The 17,375-nt window shown below is 38.5% G+C and overlaps 1 protein-coding gene across 1 annotated transcript in view; it reads left to right on the top strand.

The window, feature by feature from the left end:
- The first annotated feature begins 2,033 nt into the window (after window positions 1-2,033).
- The window catches only part of MALRD1 (MAM and LDL receptor class A domain containing 1), a 263,637-nt gene continuing 248,295 nt past the window's right edge, over window positions 2,034-17,375 (top strand). Inside the window, exons 1-4 of the mRNA XM_063323881.1 lie at window positions 2,034-2,314; window positions 6,479-6,619; window positions 12,522-12,616; window positions 12,694-12,855. Of these exons, the coding sequence (XP_063179951.1) occupies window positions 2,152-2,314; window positions 6,479-6,619; window positions 12,522-12,616; window positions 12,694-12,855 (561 nt within the window). The 5' untranslated portion in view covers window positions 2,034-2,151. The remainder of the gene's footprint in view (window positions 2,315-6,478; window positions 6,620-12,521; window positions 12,617-12,693; window positions 12,856-17,375) is intronic.

Genomic DNA, 17,375 nt, shown 5'->3' with positions numbered 1-17,375 from the left:
GCTGGACATCTCCCTCTTCTTCCCCCCCACCTCTCAGTTTGGAGATCTTTCATTCAGCCATGTAAAAACATTGTCAGAACTGTTATGTTTCAGTGAAACGTAGTTGAGAAATTCAGTTGATTTTTGTATCAAAAGGATGTCAGTACTTTTGTCAAGTCAAAAGACAAGGATGTCAAGGACTGATGTCAAGGAAGTCAGCACACTGATTTCTGTCTCTTATACTGATGGAGTCCTTTTGTACAAGGACGCTTTAGTAATGCCCATCTCTGCTGGCCGAGCCCTGATTGGCCTACCATATAATGCACTGTAAATCTATTTACAAAATGTAAATACACTTGACAGCTTAATCAGGAACTGCTGTGTCACCTCTGACTATACACATTTTCTTTTAAATACATTATTTCAGAACTAGTCATTATCCAAATTATGATGGAAGGGGGAGGATTATGTCTATTACTAGACAGATACTAAATAAAGTCATAGAATCATGGAATTGCCTAGGTTGGAAGGGACTTTCAGATCATCTAGTCCAACCATCAACCTAACTCCGACAAAAACCATCACTAAACCATGTCTCTAAGCATTGTGTCTACCCATCTTTTAAAACCTCCAGCGATGGTGCTTCAACCACTTCCCTGGGCAGCCTGTTCCAACGCTTGATAACCCTTTTAATGTAAAAATTTTTCCTAATATCCAGCCTAAACCTCCCCTGGCACAACTTGAGGCTATTTCCTCATGTTCTATCACCTGTTACTTGGGAGAAGAGACTACCCCCCACCTCTCTCCAACCTTCTTCCAGGTAGTTGTAGAGAGCCATAAGGTGTCCCCTCAGCCTCCTTTTCTCCAGGCTAAACAACCCCAGTTCCCTCATCTGCTCCTCATAAGACTTATTCTCCAGACCCCTCCCCAGCTTTGTTGCCCTTCTCAGGACGTGGTCCAGCACCTCAATGTCTTTTTTGTGGTGAGGGGTCCAAAACTGGACACAGAACTCGAGGTGGGGCCTCACCAGTGCCGAGCACAGGGGGATGTTCACCTCCCTAGTCCTGCTGGCCACACTATTCCTGATACAGGCCAGGATGCTGTTGGTTGTCTTGGCCACCTGGGCACACTGCTGGCTCATATTCAGCCAGCAGTCGACCAACATGCCCAAGGCCTTTTCCACCAGGCATCTCTCCACCCACTCTTCCCCAGGCTTGTAACGCTGCATGGGGTTGTTGTGACCCAAGCGCAGGACCCAGCACTTGGCCTTGTTGAACCTCACACCGTTGGCCTCAGCCCATCGATCCAGCCTGTGCATGTTTGTACAATCATATTGTTCACTGTTCATAAGAATTCAGATATGGGATCCTAGGTATCTCTAATTGCTGCCTAACCTTGAGAAAGCAATATAGTAATGTCATACAAAATATTATTATTTCGGAAAATACAGGAATCTAGTAATTTGGAAATTATTCATTGATATCCAGTCCATTCATGCATTTATGCAAATTGTGGTTGCAGATATGATTCCATTAACAACCAGGTACTCTGAAGTAATTCAGTCATTATCTACAGTTGTAGCCCAAATAAATAATAAATACTGATTTCAACTATTGGCGTCGTATGTCTACAGACTGTGAAAATTCTAATTCTTTGCCTATATCAATCACAATCCCTTTGATGCCCAATCAACTTTGAATTTCTCAACTGTTTTCTACATTTGATACACAAACTATTCATAAGTTTTGTAAGGATTTGACTACTCCCACTGAGGGGAGAAAAAAAAAAGAGATCTTTATGAATGTTGGTCACTTAGTAATTCTACTCTGTTGTCCTGTTATTTTCTTATCTAATATATTTGCAAACTATCGGGCAATAAATCCGATCAGTAAGTTAATGATATACACTTGACTTAGATAGCATGCACCAAAACTTTTTAGTCATAAAACAATGTTATAATTCAGTTAAATATTATCCAAAGACACACAGGTTGAAAGTCACTGCTTCGCAGAAGCCATATTTCCTTAAGCTACAGATTTGGAAAGTGAGGTTCTAAAAACGTCTTTCAGAGAGATGTGTGTAAACACAGGCTTTTCAAAGACGCTTCATGACCAATACTAGACAGTTAAAGTAATCCTTTTCCAAGTTAAAGTTTGGGTAGTAGCATAGCCCATGAAAAACATCATATATTTCTGTGCGTTATATTGCTTTACTCTGGTAGATACTCGGTCGTCTCCGGGAAGTGAATGCCAGCGCGGTGATGGCTTCTCTGCTTCGTCTGGGGAACTGTGCATTTTCACCAGCCAGTGTGGAGGCAGCAGCGATGAGAAACAAGGTAAGCCTCAATGGGCTTCATAATAAGTGTGATACAGTTTCATACTTGAACATGGTGGAGACAACTGGGGGGGATTTTTTTTTTTAATGTTACAAAAATATTTAGGATTGTTTTTTTTTTTCACCCTCTTTATCTGACTTTCTAAGGCAATTTCTTCCTGCTTCGGTTTGATTTTTTCATGCTTAATTTTCAACCTCTATGCAGTGCACCTCTTTCATAAATCTTCATACAGATATTACGTAGTAAAGTAGGTGTTTCCTCATCCACTTAAAATTCAATGGCAATTTAACAAGTATAATTTTTTTTCCTTAATTCACGCTAGAAGTTCTTGCTGAAAGTCAGGTTTCATCCAAAATATCTAGACAAAGGTATAAGCAGCAACAGCTTTTATTTCTTCTGGGTGCTTTTTTTTTTCTTTTTTCCCAGTCTAGACAAGGGGGAGGAATGTTCTTGAGTTCAAGCTGATAGTCCTAGCTTAATCTTCGACGGATTCAGAGGCTATGAATATGGCTGCTGCTGTTTTCCTTAAAGGAAAGATCTAAGCAGTGAGAGTGAATTTTAATTGATACAGTCTGAATAAATTTGCATCAGAAATCTACTGTTTCCAGAATACTGTAACACAAAATCATGCTGCAAATGATTTCATACGATACGCAAGACACATAAGTCCTGCTCTTTGAGGATCTTTGTTCTGGAGTGCCAAGAAGAGCTTAGATTTATCAAAAATATGAATTTCAACTAAAAGTTTATTGAAGTTCTTCCACTCACTGTGCAACACAGGAAGCTACTATATTTGTTGTATTTTGGGCGTTTAGCTTTAAATTCAACATAGGTGGTCTTTAGATGATCCTGCCTGTTTCTGTGCACACTGAAAAATGCTAATTAAAGCGTGCCAGTGATTATTGGATTCAGATGAAATCTGGGAGAAAGAACAATAATTGAAATCCAGATTACTCAAATTAGAGCTGTGTGCCCAGATACTTGGGCCTTTTCTTCTTCCAGTATGACTGCCTGTTTCATCCGATAACAATGTAGATATGCAGTTTGAACAGGAGTCTAGAATCACCTCTAGGATAATTGATTTTTGTCCCCCTGAAAATAAGACAATTGCTAAGACTCTATTGGATACCAGTACATTTTGTAACTTTTTTCTGCTGTACTAAAATGTATTAAATGCCCGTGGCTGGAAATTATGCCTGTTGAATCCCCTGGTGTGTGACTAACACAGCTCAGGTTAGCATATTTTTTTATCACTTGCACAAGAGATTGTTATGCTACATTTCACCGGCTACATATAGCCTTGAAATCCTCATTGTGCTTGGTCTTGATTTCCCTAGAAAAGAGCATTTCCTCCAGGCAGCGCTTTCAATTATGATTGCAGAATGTGTAGCAAGAGATGCATTCTTCCATTAATTTTTATGGAGGCTTTTTACACTTGTTTGTTGAGTGAATACTGCTATAGACAAATGCTTATACAAAAGTAGAGAAATTTAAGTGGCTCCATTAGAAAAATGAGCCTATCATCTCTGAGAAAGGCCTAAATACTAGATGATGTTGTGCTTATAGTATGGATGAGTAAGAGGTGTGGAACTAGGCTCTGAGTGACAGGTTGGGGCTGTTTGGATGATGCTCTGGGTCACTCCAGGAGAGAAGTTAGCTGTCAGACATAAAGATACAGATTAAAGTGTCAATTGAAGATTCACCCTGCTGCCATCCACTCTTCTGGTTTGGGATTATTGCAAAACTATTTTTTTACTTAGGTTCCGGCTCTCCAGTCTCATGTTTGTGACAGGTCCCTACTGTTTCCTCTGGGCTGTCTTCGGGTTTAAAGATGATTCTGCACTGAAAATATATCAGAGTTGTAATTTCAGATGATGCATTTTTATTGTCATTTTGGACTTCATATGTGGCTGGTTTGTGCTTTGCCACAGCATTGGAAAAAGGGAGGAATGAACCCTACAGTCCTTTTTTACCTCTGAACCACTATTGCAAATATTCACTAGGGAATGAATGATAACTAACTACTCTTAAAAATATTTTGCTCCCAGAAAATCCTAAACTGAGATTATATACACATACAGGATTGAAATAGAACTTAAACTGTAGTCTGTTTCTGCGAGACTTGGAATTTTTCCTCAGAGGTTATTTTAAATATTTGTTTTGTTCACAGGAAAGTCTGCAAAAAATATATAGAACAACCCACACATTTCTTCCTTCTGGCCTCTTCCTCTCTAAACAGTGATTTTTATCTTTGTAAATCTATCTCCTAGCAAATTTACACTGGTTTTCTTTCAAGTTATATTTTTTATGAAAGTTAATATTGCCTTGGAAAATAATCATGAATGATCAAGTATTTATTTAAAAACATCCTGTTCTTGCTATTTTGTACATATTGATTTTAATTTTTTTCCAGCTATGAGAACACTTCTGAGGAAATATTGAGCTTGATTTGGTGCATTTTGTGCAATGTGAAGCATATATGCCTCAGCAGTGTTTGTGCTTTTGATGAACCACTGGCATGCTTTTCAGCCACTTAAAGAGCTAAGGAATAAAAGCAGCAATAAAAAGTTGGTTGATGAATCAGCCAATCTGCGCATTAACTTGAGTCTGGAATGCTTGTGTGAATTATATCTATTTTCCCCTCTCTCACCTAGTAATTAACTGTTGCAGTAAGTTGATGCCAATAAGAAAGCCATGAAATTGGACATCATAATGTGACTATAAATGCTGCAGTTGCAACATTATTTAAAATGATTAGTGAACTGTGATAATATAGAATAGACCAAAAGGATCAGCGAGGGCCTGGAGTGAGCACCAATTTGAGAGGGTGAGTGAAGGCATTGAAGCTCTCGTGTCTAACCAGAATCCTGATTGGAAGGCAGAGTCTTAACCTATCCTTCAGTCCTGCGTAAGAGAAAAATGCAAGTGAACTGGAAGTTTCCATACAGTGCATGAAATCTGCAGTTCCACACGCCTGCCTTTCTGCTTGGGGTGAAGTTGCAATAAAGTTGTTCCTTAGAGATGCATCTGATAAGAATTTTTTTTAATTTTTTTTTTAAATAATCCTTCCACCACTACAATAAGTGGTTCAAGGAATGGGACTGTCCAGCCTGTCGGGCACATGTGAGCTCTTTCATTCATCTTCAATGTGATGGAAAAAGAGATGTCTGACACACCAGGGCAGAGAGAAACATCTACCTCTCCCTCAGAGTAAGCAATTGTCTATCTGGTCATGGACCCACCTCAAATTCTCTGAATGGACTGGTACACCGAACTGGGTCCTGTGCCAGAAAGATGTGTTTTGCCTCCCTTTTCTAACCTGTGCTACCCCACAGGGGGATGTGGAAGGGGGAGGAGTCCTTCCCCACCACATTACATGCACCAGAAGAAATACAGTCAGAAAAAAGACAAATGGGGAGACCATGTCATTCTGGGGACTTGTTTCAGCTCTCCTCTGGACAGTGTGGTTTCTGCTTTAATGCAGCAGCTCAGTAAAGACAATGAGCACTGTAAACTTTGGAGTATATTAGGTGATGAGAACCTCATCTTTCTGTTATTAGGCGCTGGGGGGTTTCTGGGAATGGACTTATACTCCAAGTTCCCAAAAAATGTAGGTTGCAAAATGGTGAAATAAATAGTAGTGGAATAAAAAAAAATTTTTTTTCTATCTGGTTATTTGCTAGTGTTAAGTCTTTGGTTTTCGATGCAAGAACCCTGGATAAAGAGAGGATATACTGAAGTTCTTCAGCCAATAGCTGCAGTATATTTTAAAAATGGCCCCTGCATATAAGCTGTGCTAGCTTGGATGGTTTCCTACAATTAGGTAGCTGCAGATATATTTGTGAAGAAAAAAAGCATATTAAAAAGCATATTCCCCCCCAGATTAGTGGTATGATATCAAGGGACTGCTTTGGGCTTGGTTTGGCAGTAGAAGGGCTTGGTGGTTTGTTTTGAACTTTTTTTCAACATTCACTCTCTCTTGTCTCTCTTCCACTCCCCTGTTTCTCTTTATTCATGATTTAAAAATTCTGGTGTTTCTTACTTTTTCTAGGAGGCCATTCAGAGTGTTTCTGTGTGCTAATTAAATAGCAAACAATGGTGAGAACATATCCCTTTGCTTCTGTTTCTGAGGTTTTAATTTTTTATTTGTTTGCTTCAATTCAGGTTCCTCCTGTGAAAAGTGTGATTTTGAAACTGATTTATGCAAAGCTCTTCCTGAATTGAATTTACAGCCTGGATGGATACGAAGAAATGGTCAATCTGGCATGGGACCACCATACGCTGACCACAGTGGGAATGACAGTGGTGAGAATCCTCATGTTTTTTGAAGGAACCATGGGTTCTTACAAATTATGTAGTCTTCTATTTTATTTGCTTAATTTTACTAATTTCTTAAGAGTTTGGTTGGATTCTGCCACGTGTTTTCTGAGTGCCCATGTCCAAAATTTTAGGTGATTGTAATTACAATACCTCAGAATTTCAGGGAAAAAAAAAGACAATATTCCAGAAAGCAATTCTTGTTATCATGGAGGAGCAAGTAATCAGTCATCAAGAATCATGTTTATCTACCTAAGTGACCTTCACCTGTTTTGGAGAAATCAGGTGATAGTTTCAGTCTTGATGATTACAAAGTTTAGAAATGAATATCGGGTCCCCCATTTTGAGATGTATTTTCACCTCTTCTTGGATTGGTGAATGCCCAGAGTGCGTGTATCTATTATCTCTGGCTAATGTTACTGTTCCAAATATTTTGAGAGAAGGTGACTTTGGACCTGGGGTCAGGAAGAGCTTTGATAGTCTGTTAGAGCTAGGTCCTCTCTAGATCTTATTAAAATTTGACTTTGCATCAAAGACTGTCCCTCAACTAAGTAATTCATTGTCCCTGTCCTTAGATAAAGTATGTTCCTTATGCTTGTTTAATTGCCAAGTTAACCCTGCTTTCCAGAACCTGGCTTGTTCCTTCTGTAATATGTGATTCACTTCATGCCTTTTTAGCTAATTGGAGCCAACTGCTTTAGCTGCAGTAAGCCTTCTCCTGCTTTCCAAAGCTATTAGAAAACTTATTTGTAAGAAAGCAAGGAAGGAGGGAAAGAATTTGATGGGGACCTCTAATCTCACAGTAAAGATGTGAGCTGGTTGAAGTTATCACCCCGAACTATTTAATTCTTTTCTCTGTATTTTCTGTTGTTCTTTTTCCTTTCCTCCACCCACCCCCTCTCATCTCTCCTGTGCACGAGCAGTGGTGCAGCAGCCCTCAGAGCAAGCACCTGGAGGCAGGCATGCAGCGTTGGAGAGCGTACAAGAACATAACCTTATGTGGGACTGAAGTGTTGCTGTGAGACTGGTTAGCCTAGGTGTTTTTCACGTTGTTCCCAAACTGCGATTATCTGGGGATGTGGAAATCTGTAGTGTTCTGAAGCAAGTGACACCTCCTACACATTGTATAAGCTAATAACAGGTAGAAGTTTCATATAATGATTAACGTGAATTGGTGGTTTAAAGGTGAATATGTGGAAAACTTGTTTAGAAATCATCAAAATGAAAATGATACATAACATTAAAAACTTTTCATAGAAAAAACATCATCAACAACAACAAAAACCCTCTAAGTTTCCCTGCAAGTTCTCATTCCACAGCTGATAATTTTCATGATGCTCTGCAATTAGAAAATTTTACCCGTGTAGTGTGCTTCTAAGAACTTCACTCTTTTTTTTTTTTCTTTTTTTGCTTGTGTGTAGCATACGAGTACATCCTGCAAAAGTCAACACCAATCTTTAACATGTACAGGGGAAAAAAAAAAAAAAAAGAGCATGGCACAGATCAGGTAAACTGATGTCAAGAAGAGATGAATCAATATTGTGACCTGCAGCTGTTAAATCCCATCTATTACACTCTGGTCAAATCTGTTATCTCAAACCCTTCGTGCCCCAGGTTGGGCACCAAAAAGGACAGGTGTGGTTTAACCCCAGCCAGCAACCAAGAAATGCACTGCCACTCACTCACCCTGTATCCCCCCCACCCCAGACACACACCCCTTGGTGGGATGGAGAGAGAGTTGGAAGGGTAAAAGTGAGAAAACTCATGGGCTGAGATAAAAATAGTTTAATAACTAAAATGAAATAACAATAATTGTTTTTTAAAACTGTAAGGAAAAAAGGGGGGAAAAAAAATCCAAGGAAAAAAATAAACACCAAGACAGACAAGTGGTACAAACGAAAAGCATTCCACACCAGCAACTGGCCGATGCCCAGTTGGTGGAATGGGTTGAGAAAAAGACAAGACCTTGACCTGATGTAAGCAGTGCTCAGCAGTAACTAAAAAGCATCAGTATGTTATCAATACTATTTTTGGCACAAAGGCAAAACATAACCCCATACAAACTACTATGAAGAAATGTAAGCCTAGCAAAGCTAAAACCAGTACAGTGTACTGAGCTTCTGAAAATAAGGCTCTTCTTAAAAACGTGTTGATTTAAATTGAAGTTAGCACAAAAATTTGAGCAATTATGAAACTTTTCATAAACGTAGGTTTTATTTCAAGTATGTAAGTTGTGAAACACTAAAATAATCGCTCTTCTCATCAAGAAGCAGAGAAAAGACAAATACTATGGAATAAAAATATAGCAAACTCTTAGCTACAATCAAAATTAATTAACCAGGCAACACAGTCTTGCTCTAATTGAAGTTTCTAGGGTTTGTACTTGATTGGTAGTATGCGCCTCATCAGGACGTAGCAAAGACTTGAAAGATATTTTTGCCTATATCTAATAAAAAAGGTTACCTTTAACTTGCAAAGAACTGGTGGGCAGGGGAAAAATCTAACTTATGAAAACACCCAAAGCCAGTAAAAGATGAGAACCATCAGCTTCCAGTGTTTCTTAGAGAGGAAGCAAACTGTTTGGTCCCCTGTATGTTCCCATTGACTGGTTTTGGGTGCTCAGTCACCATCATATCTGCCAGGTCTGAATTGTGCAGTAGCCATATGTTGCAGATGGAAATATTTGACGCAGTTATGATTTAGCAGCAATTCCAAATTTATTAATGATTTGAGGTAGATCAAGAGGTTGAATTTTAGCAGCACTTAATCATTATCTGGTTTAAGGATTTATAAGATGATTTAAGAAAATAATTGAACAGTGACTTACTTACATATTCAAAAATTACAAGATTCACATTAACTTGGGTATTGGTTTGTGATACCTTATAGCATGTATGTGAGCACAAACATACAAACACACATCACTTGAGGGAGGGCTTGCACTGAGTCTTTAACTGTTAGGACCAAAAGTCCCTTCGCAGCTGGTGACTCCGGGTGCCCATTTTGATTCCTTACGTGTGGACAGAAAGTATTTGGATCCAGTTAAAGCATAAGAACACCCCCACTCATAAGAGCTAATGTGTATATTAGAGACACAGGTGGGTGAAAGAGAGGCTAGCCTATAGTTAAAATTTCCCTCTTTTTGAGTTTCGAGTAAATGCTCACAGTGCATCGGCATTCCTCAGTGGACGATAATGGAGACTCGAGGCAGATTCGACTCGCCCTGGCCTTTTAATGCTCAAGGTATCTGCCTGAGCGGCATCCCGGCTCAGGCGAGATGATGGTTGCAGTTCTCTGCGATCCAGAAGAGCTCAAAGGGTCTCACTAGAATTGTTACTTATAGGGCCTGAGATAAGTGACTTTCGTCAGGTACTTTTTCTCTCTGGCCCAACTTGGACAATGGGATATTCTGGTACTTTCCACCAGTTGTACAACCCCAGAACTTGTTAGATCTTGAAATTCTGGTATCACCTCCCTCTTTGGGCCACAATCCATATATTGTCAGGAGTGATCAATTATTGTTATTGTTTGCAAACGGCAAGAGTCATGGGAGCCAGGTATGTTTAGGGGTTGCCATACCGTTCTGGTCTGTTATCCTTCACCTTTTTTCTTTCTTTTACGTTGGACCATTATGTGTCCTGGATAATGTTCTGGTCCATTGTACTCTTACGTGGTACAGGTCGGGGGAAAATCACACCGAGCACCTAGTGGCCTAAAAGGAGTGTGGGGGGTGTTGCACCACCACTATATTGATCTAAGTTATTTTGATCATATAACAGAAAGCTTGAATACTTGTACTTATTCAGCTTGCCGAGAGGCTGTGTACTCAGATCTGTCTACTGTATAGCTAAGGAGAGTTAAGTGTATGCGGTTATTTTGGTTTTCTACCTGGAGAATGGCTAAACTGTACTTTCATTTTCTGAATGCCGGTTCTAATCACCTAGGAAATATTTATCTCCTTATGGCAACTATTCAAGTTTTCCCACTGCTGGTGACTCAACAGATTGTGTAATCAGTTTTATGTTGGTTCCTGCTTAGAGACCAGAAATTATATTGTACAGTGACAATTGTGCAGAGTATGTTCTATGCAAAGTATGAAAGGGAAGAGTTCCTGCCATCAGGATAAGTAATTGCACACACATTAGCAGAAGAGCAAAGATCACTTGATAGATGTAACTTCTTTGAAGATTTATGTAATCATTTACCAGAACGCAACAGGTTTTGTTTAGCTCTGTCTCTCCTCCTCATTCTTATTTTCGCTGAATATGTAGTTGAACAGATCAGTGATAAATCACTAAAAAAAAGCCACAAACAAACCTGGTTTTAGTAATTGAAACCTATTACCTATGCAGAGGTTTAATGTAAAATCACCATTCGAAGAATGTCTTAAAATTACCATTTCTGCCCCATCTGTGTAAGACTTAAAGTTCCTGTGGCAAGTGAAATCTGACCTTTTTTATGAGTCTTAGATACATTTGTCTTTTGTGAACTAAAAGAAAAAACGTTCAAAATTTTATGGAAGTTAAAAACCAGTGGAGTCAGGGCTAGGGCTCTGCTGAGGCACCAAGCCATCTCTTGTGGGTAGGAAGAATATCCTTGCAGCTGGCAGCCTCTGAAAGTGCTGCCTGAGCAGTCGTGGAGGGTCTAAAAGGTGGGGGGACTATGGCCACTGCTCTGGTAGCAGGCTGAAAAATGCTTCTCTGGGGGGGATTCCTTAGCTGGCTCCAGCACTGAGCTGGTCTTATGGTCCTCTGTCAGTGACTTTCCAGTTGCATGCAAGGATGAGAGGTCTGAGTGGGTAGTTTTATAAATGAAGTACTTAGATGTTTTTACATTTCCTCTGATATTAGGTTTCTGTAGAAATCTTCATTTTTAGGACTTTTTTTTCCTTTCAGTCATGCTTGCCTTTTTCTGCTTTCTTCATCTTTCTGCCTTAATTTACATGTTGATGTTGGAGGGCAACAATTTACCTGATATTGCTTGGAGTTTGGGAAGGCAGAGGGAAGGGAAAGGAAGGCAGGGGGAAGGCTGACTCCCATTGCATCCTTTAACATCTCTGAAATCTTCGTGTTGAGGAAGAGCCAAATTTTGACTAGCAGTATTTGATAGCATAAAATAGGAGGGTTGCCTTCTATCTTTTAAAAGATCTGAAACAATATTGTCAGGGAGAGACACAATCAGTTAAAAGGCATAGCAACAACCATGTTTCACTGAGTCTTGTTGAGCTGTTACACTTTCAAGTAAAGCAAAGCTTTCATTTGGACTTTTTTTTTTTTTTGTAAACGGAAAGGTAATGATATCTTTAATGGAAGTGTGAAGATTCTAAGGGCAATCCTTCAAATGGGAGCGTGTACACACACACAAGCTCCTCTGCAGCAAGGCAAATTTCTGCGTAACCAAAAAACAAAACCATATCTGTGGAACAGAGGAACACCATAGCATCTTCTCCCATCTTCCATCAGCTCCTTAAAGACTTGAGCTGTTGTAATAAATCTGTATTTTGCCTCACAATGGTTTGTTGTTTAGGCATGAAATATGCTATCTTATTAAATAATTGGAGTTTAAGCTCTTTGATCAGCGTGCTGAGTTAGTCTTAGCTTTGTCTCCCAACTTGCACTTGTTCAGTATTCAAGTCATCAGCACAGGAAACGTTTTGGAACCCTACTTGAAATTACAGCAGGCATGTGTAGCAATACTATGTCAATATTTAATATGAACAAAAGCTTGGCACGCAATGGCTAAAAGTGTTATATGAGACTTTTCTGGAGAAAAACTTCTAGTTGTCTTTTTAGTTATTATTTCATACCTTTTATATGTGCCTTTTCTTGTTTTATATTTTATGGAACTTTTCTCCAAGATTCTAAGATTTCTTTTTTATTGCTTTTAATAGCTTATTTCCTCTCATTGTCTTCTGAAATGCGATCCTCTTCTGCAACTTTAAGGACCAATGTTTTCCTTCCAACTGATGAAGAACATATTTGCCAGGTATTTTTTGCATAGTTGTTGTATTACTTTGTTTGTCATAGTATTTTCCTGGAATAATAAGACCTTTTTTGTCTTAGATTACATTTCATTATTGGATCAGTCAAATGAGTGGAACATTGATGGTGGGGCTTCAAAAGCATTCTGAAGATACTATTACAAACATCTGGCAAGATTCAGGAGACCTGCAAAATCAGTGGAAATCAAATACCATCACAATCAATAGCACTGAAAAGTATGAGGTTAGTAAATAGAGGTGACTGTAAATTGCACTTGTTAAATGATTTATAAATTGTGGGGTTTTTAATAAGTCAAAACTAAATATTTTGTAAATGGAAGGCATTATCATGAGGTAAAATAGAGAGAAGCCATTTGGAAGTTCATGGTTGGCATTAACAAATATTGCTTGTTCTTATCTCTTGGTGGTGTTAAAACTAATGCCAAACCTTACTTAAACAGTGTCTTAAACAAAACAGTCTCGTTGCCTCATAAATTATCTACCTACCCACAGAGGTGGTACACTCAGGATCTTAACCTTCAATACAGTGTTCCCTTAGCCTCAATCTAACTGTACCGATAAACTCAAGGTTTAATTTATGTGGAAAACACCATTCTATGCTACGAGATATTGTTCTATAGGAATACTTCAGGTGACAAATGCTGTACTTAACTATTCATTGTAGCTTTGAGCTTTTGTCACAGAACACATGCAGTGGTTTTATTTTGCTCAAAGCTGCTGAAAAACAATGTAAGTCTCATAGGTTATTTAAATGTTTTTACATGTGCATTTACACAAAACATTAGCACAGTAAATGTAACTTAGGGCTACAATATTGTGGATGATGTACACTCACTATTATGCATGATACCAGAGGCAATGTGGGGAGCACGGAAGAAAATCAGAGGCCTTTCCTCCCACAGTAGTTACTGTGAAGAGTTGGTTAGCACACAAAACTGAAGGCATGAGAGCACAACCTCATTTCAATAAACCATATGAGTAACACAATTAGTTGACTTGCGGAGGTTGCGTTCTGCTAAAGCATCCAACAAGGTCTGGATTTTTGAAGCAATGCTTGCCTGCTCAACCCTGACTTGTCAATAACTTACCTCTACCTGATAGGAGTGTATGTATGGTAATGTGAGATTGTTCTGGAAGGGTTTACTTCTGGATTTAATTTGTCATCCTTCACATTGTTTAGTAAACTGACTGAGCCTGGGAATGGTTAATATAATGTGGCATCTTTTTCCTCTAAATTGCTGGATCAAATCCTAATTAGATTATTGCGTGCAAACCTTGTTATCCTTTAGCCTCTATGAAGTGAACTGATGGGCACAGTCCAGCTTTAGAGAGGCATGTGTCAAACTTACTGCAGTAATCATTACAATTAGCTAAAGAAACATAGCTGGGCACCTCACTTAACCAAGACACTGAAGCTGAGAAAACTCTTCTTTTGTTGTATATTTTTCCTCCGATGACTACTTGCAAGATGCTGGTCATAAAAGTGAATACAATTCACTTGCCCTTTTGCACTTGCTCTTTTGATATGACAAGATCTTTAGCCTACAGGGCTACCTGTGGCATATTTCAAGCCATGCACAAACAAACTACAAAAAAGCTGCAGTCAAATAATTAGTAATCATGCTGGTTTATTGCAAGAGCATGGAAAAATCCCATTGCAATGGAACTACTAGAAATATGTTTTTTCCTGTTCCAAACTTGCAAAATAATAAAAATATTTAACCTTATCATGAACTGACATCCCATTTTTCTCAAGACATTGTTATATTCATTTAATATTTTAGTCTTTTATTCAGATTTCTTAGTTATAAGATTTCTTAGTGACAATGAAATTTTCAATAAAAAAATGGATAGGAAAAATCTTTTTTTGGAGTTTAGAAATTTATCTGAAGTAGAGTGCTTGACTATTTTTGCTAATTTTGGAAGCACGCTCAAAGTGGATCTCAATTAAAATCAACCTCCACTGCTTATTTTCTTTGCTCATTTTGATATTGATTATTTAATACTTTTATCTCTTCCTGCTTAAAACAAACAAACGAAATCTTTATAATCTTTATGGGACAGGGGATATGGTTTTGGCTTTCAAAAATCTCCACCTGTAGGGAATTCTGAGATACAGAGTTTACCACTCCTTTAATTGTTCAACACACGACAAGCTCAGTATGTCTGTTTTGGCTGGGTTTTGGAGAAACTGTATCATGGTTTGCTCTCCTAAACTACTTTCCCCCTGTTCTATTGAGAACAAATTTCTGTCTCCCAGACTTCATTAAGGGAAATGGGTCTGGGCTTGGGTTCACTTTTGTCTTCATGCTTGATTCCTGTGTTTTACTTGGGCTTCACTGCTGCACTGGGAATCTGTCGCCATGGCTGCACTCCTGGGGAAGCCCAGCCTGTGTTACACCCCCACCTACATTCCCACTACAGCTTTCCTTGCCACTAATGGAGCTGCGAAGTTAATTTGGTCTGACGGCCATAGATATTGCATAGTTAGGCAGCACTTGTTAATTACCGTTATAAGCAAGTAGTGTCATTAAGTAGATATTTTCGTTACAGATATTTGGACTGAAGAGCTCTAGACTTTGTGTGAGAGGGAAAACTTCAATTAGATGTGGATGGGAATCGGTTTGGTTATTAGCAGCCTGACCTCCTCAGGGGACAACAGATGGGTACCTGTGCCAGATAAAGCCTGGCTAATTTTTTTTTAGACTCGAGAGCAGATGGAGGCATCTAGCATGATTTTCTGTCATCATGGAAGTGGGGAAGCTAAGGCACGATGAAATAAAAAAATATAACTGACGCTTTTCTAGAGAGATGGGCTCAGAGTTGCAGCATTGACTCTGGTCCTAGTTCAGTCAGTAGTTAACCTTTCACAGACTTCAGAGCATCTGCCACCCCTACTGTAGTCAAACACTTTTAAATAGAAATAGCTATTTTCTTTTATCATTGGAGAAACTTCCCCGAGTATTCAGAATACCGGGATGTGTTGAATGTCTACAACATCAGTCAGCAGAGATCTCTTTGTAGAGATGTTCATAGCATGTACATTTAAGGAAGTTTCTTAAATCCATGCTTTTTGTTGTATTGACCAAGTAAACAAACTGTTCATGTTTTGGGGAAACACAAGTTGTTAAATACTTTGTGTGCTCCAGTTATTGCAACAACATTTAACAATTCAAAATATTGCTTTCTGAAACAAATCAAATGAACGAGTTTCCAAGGTGTACTACATATCAGTCATATGAACATATTATTGGATGTGATATGACGCCATTAATATTTAGTGTGACAGAGTTATTCTTTCCAAGCAGACAGCAACATGAAATGAAATAATTATAATAATAATTATATTGAAAGAGTTTCAAACAGAAACTTATATCAAGATTAACCCTGTTTCTTCAAAACTTCTGGATTTCAACAAGCTGCATTCTTTCCATAGTGTTGCAGCTGATCAAAGAAGTACAATCACACAGGGTGATGTTAGCTCTTAATGATGCTATATTAGAAAATGCAGTTGTCCGTGTGTCTGATACCAATGGTCTTTGTGCAATAAGTGCCAGAGAAAGTGATTACTGGCCATCCTTCTCTTTGATATGTAAAAAAAAAAAAGTATATATACAAATAAACTAGACGTGTTTTTCTCACTGGTGATATGGTAGATAATGTAATACCTCCCTCTGGTTGTATAATGACAGGATAATTTGACTTTACAGGCTGTCGCACTTCTGGTGCGGGTCAACTACAGCTGAAGAAAAACAAATAAACAAAACCCCAAACTTCTCACCCCCACAAAAAACCCAACTCATAACATAATGGTCATGCCCTTGGCTGAGTTGTGTCATCTTGTACGGTGGAATGCTGTACTCTTTATGATAATTTATAGGATAAACACAGGTTTTCTGCGATGGTATCTTAAACTATGCACGAAATTGCCCCAAACTCTAAAGCTAATATTTGAAAATGTATTATCTAGCTGATACTGTACGTTCCCTATTAAGAGCCAGGATGTAACTCTAGGTAGGTTCTATTTCTAGGATTCTGCAAAAGCCTGGAGGTGTAACATCCCAAGATATGGCTAAGGAGTAATTTAAGGAATGTTATTCATATGATTGATTTGTTGGGTTGTTTTGATTGGTGTGGGTTTTGTCAGGTTTTCCCAAGGACTGTGGCTGGTCAGTCTCCTCCTGCATAACTCCTGAAAAACTGTGGTAGTCACTACATTTACAAATGCAGATTGCAGATTAGTAAATTCTTGAGTGTAGAAGACTGTTAGGAGGAAAAAAAAAAAATCCCTGCTGTAACATTAGAGAAGAATAACAGTTGACCAACTACTGCTCAGGGTTTGTTTTGGCTAAAATCTTGATAAAAGGCTTCTGACTAATGGTGTTCGTTGCTTTGACTTTGCTCCAGGTCTTTGATAAATTCTGAAAACAACCAGAAAAGTTTCACATTTCCTGTCTCTAGTGGAATAATGGCTTCATAAAATACAAAATCCTTTGTATTTCCTAACTGTCATGATCCTTGCTTATATTTTAATTATTTTATTGTGGTTTTCAGATCCTTCCTGTTAAATGCTACTTCACTCTTAAATCAGATGATTAGGCTATAATCTGTGCTGACAAGCCACAGATATATGAAAAAGCCAGGATTTAATCCTCAAAATTAAGGGTGTGATTTGAGTTCTCATATTTCTAATAGAAACTCTATGGACGAGACTGGCTTATCTTGGAAGTTTTTTTCTTTTGC

Source organism: Chroicocephalus ridibundus, chromosome 2, assembly GCF_963924245.1.
Source record: "Chroicocephalus ridibundus chromosome 2, bChrRid1.1, whole genome shotgun sequence".
Taxonomy (NCBI): domain Eukaryota; kingdom Metazoa; phylum Chordata; class Aves; order Charadriiformes; family Laridae; genus Chroicocephalus; species Chroicocephalus ridibundus.
The sequence above is the reverse complement of the archived record's forward strand: the minus strand, read 5'-3'. Positions and strand labels throughout refer to the sequence as shown.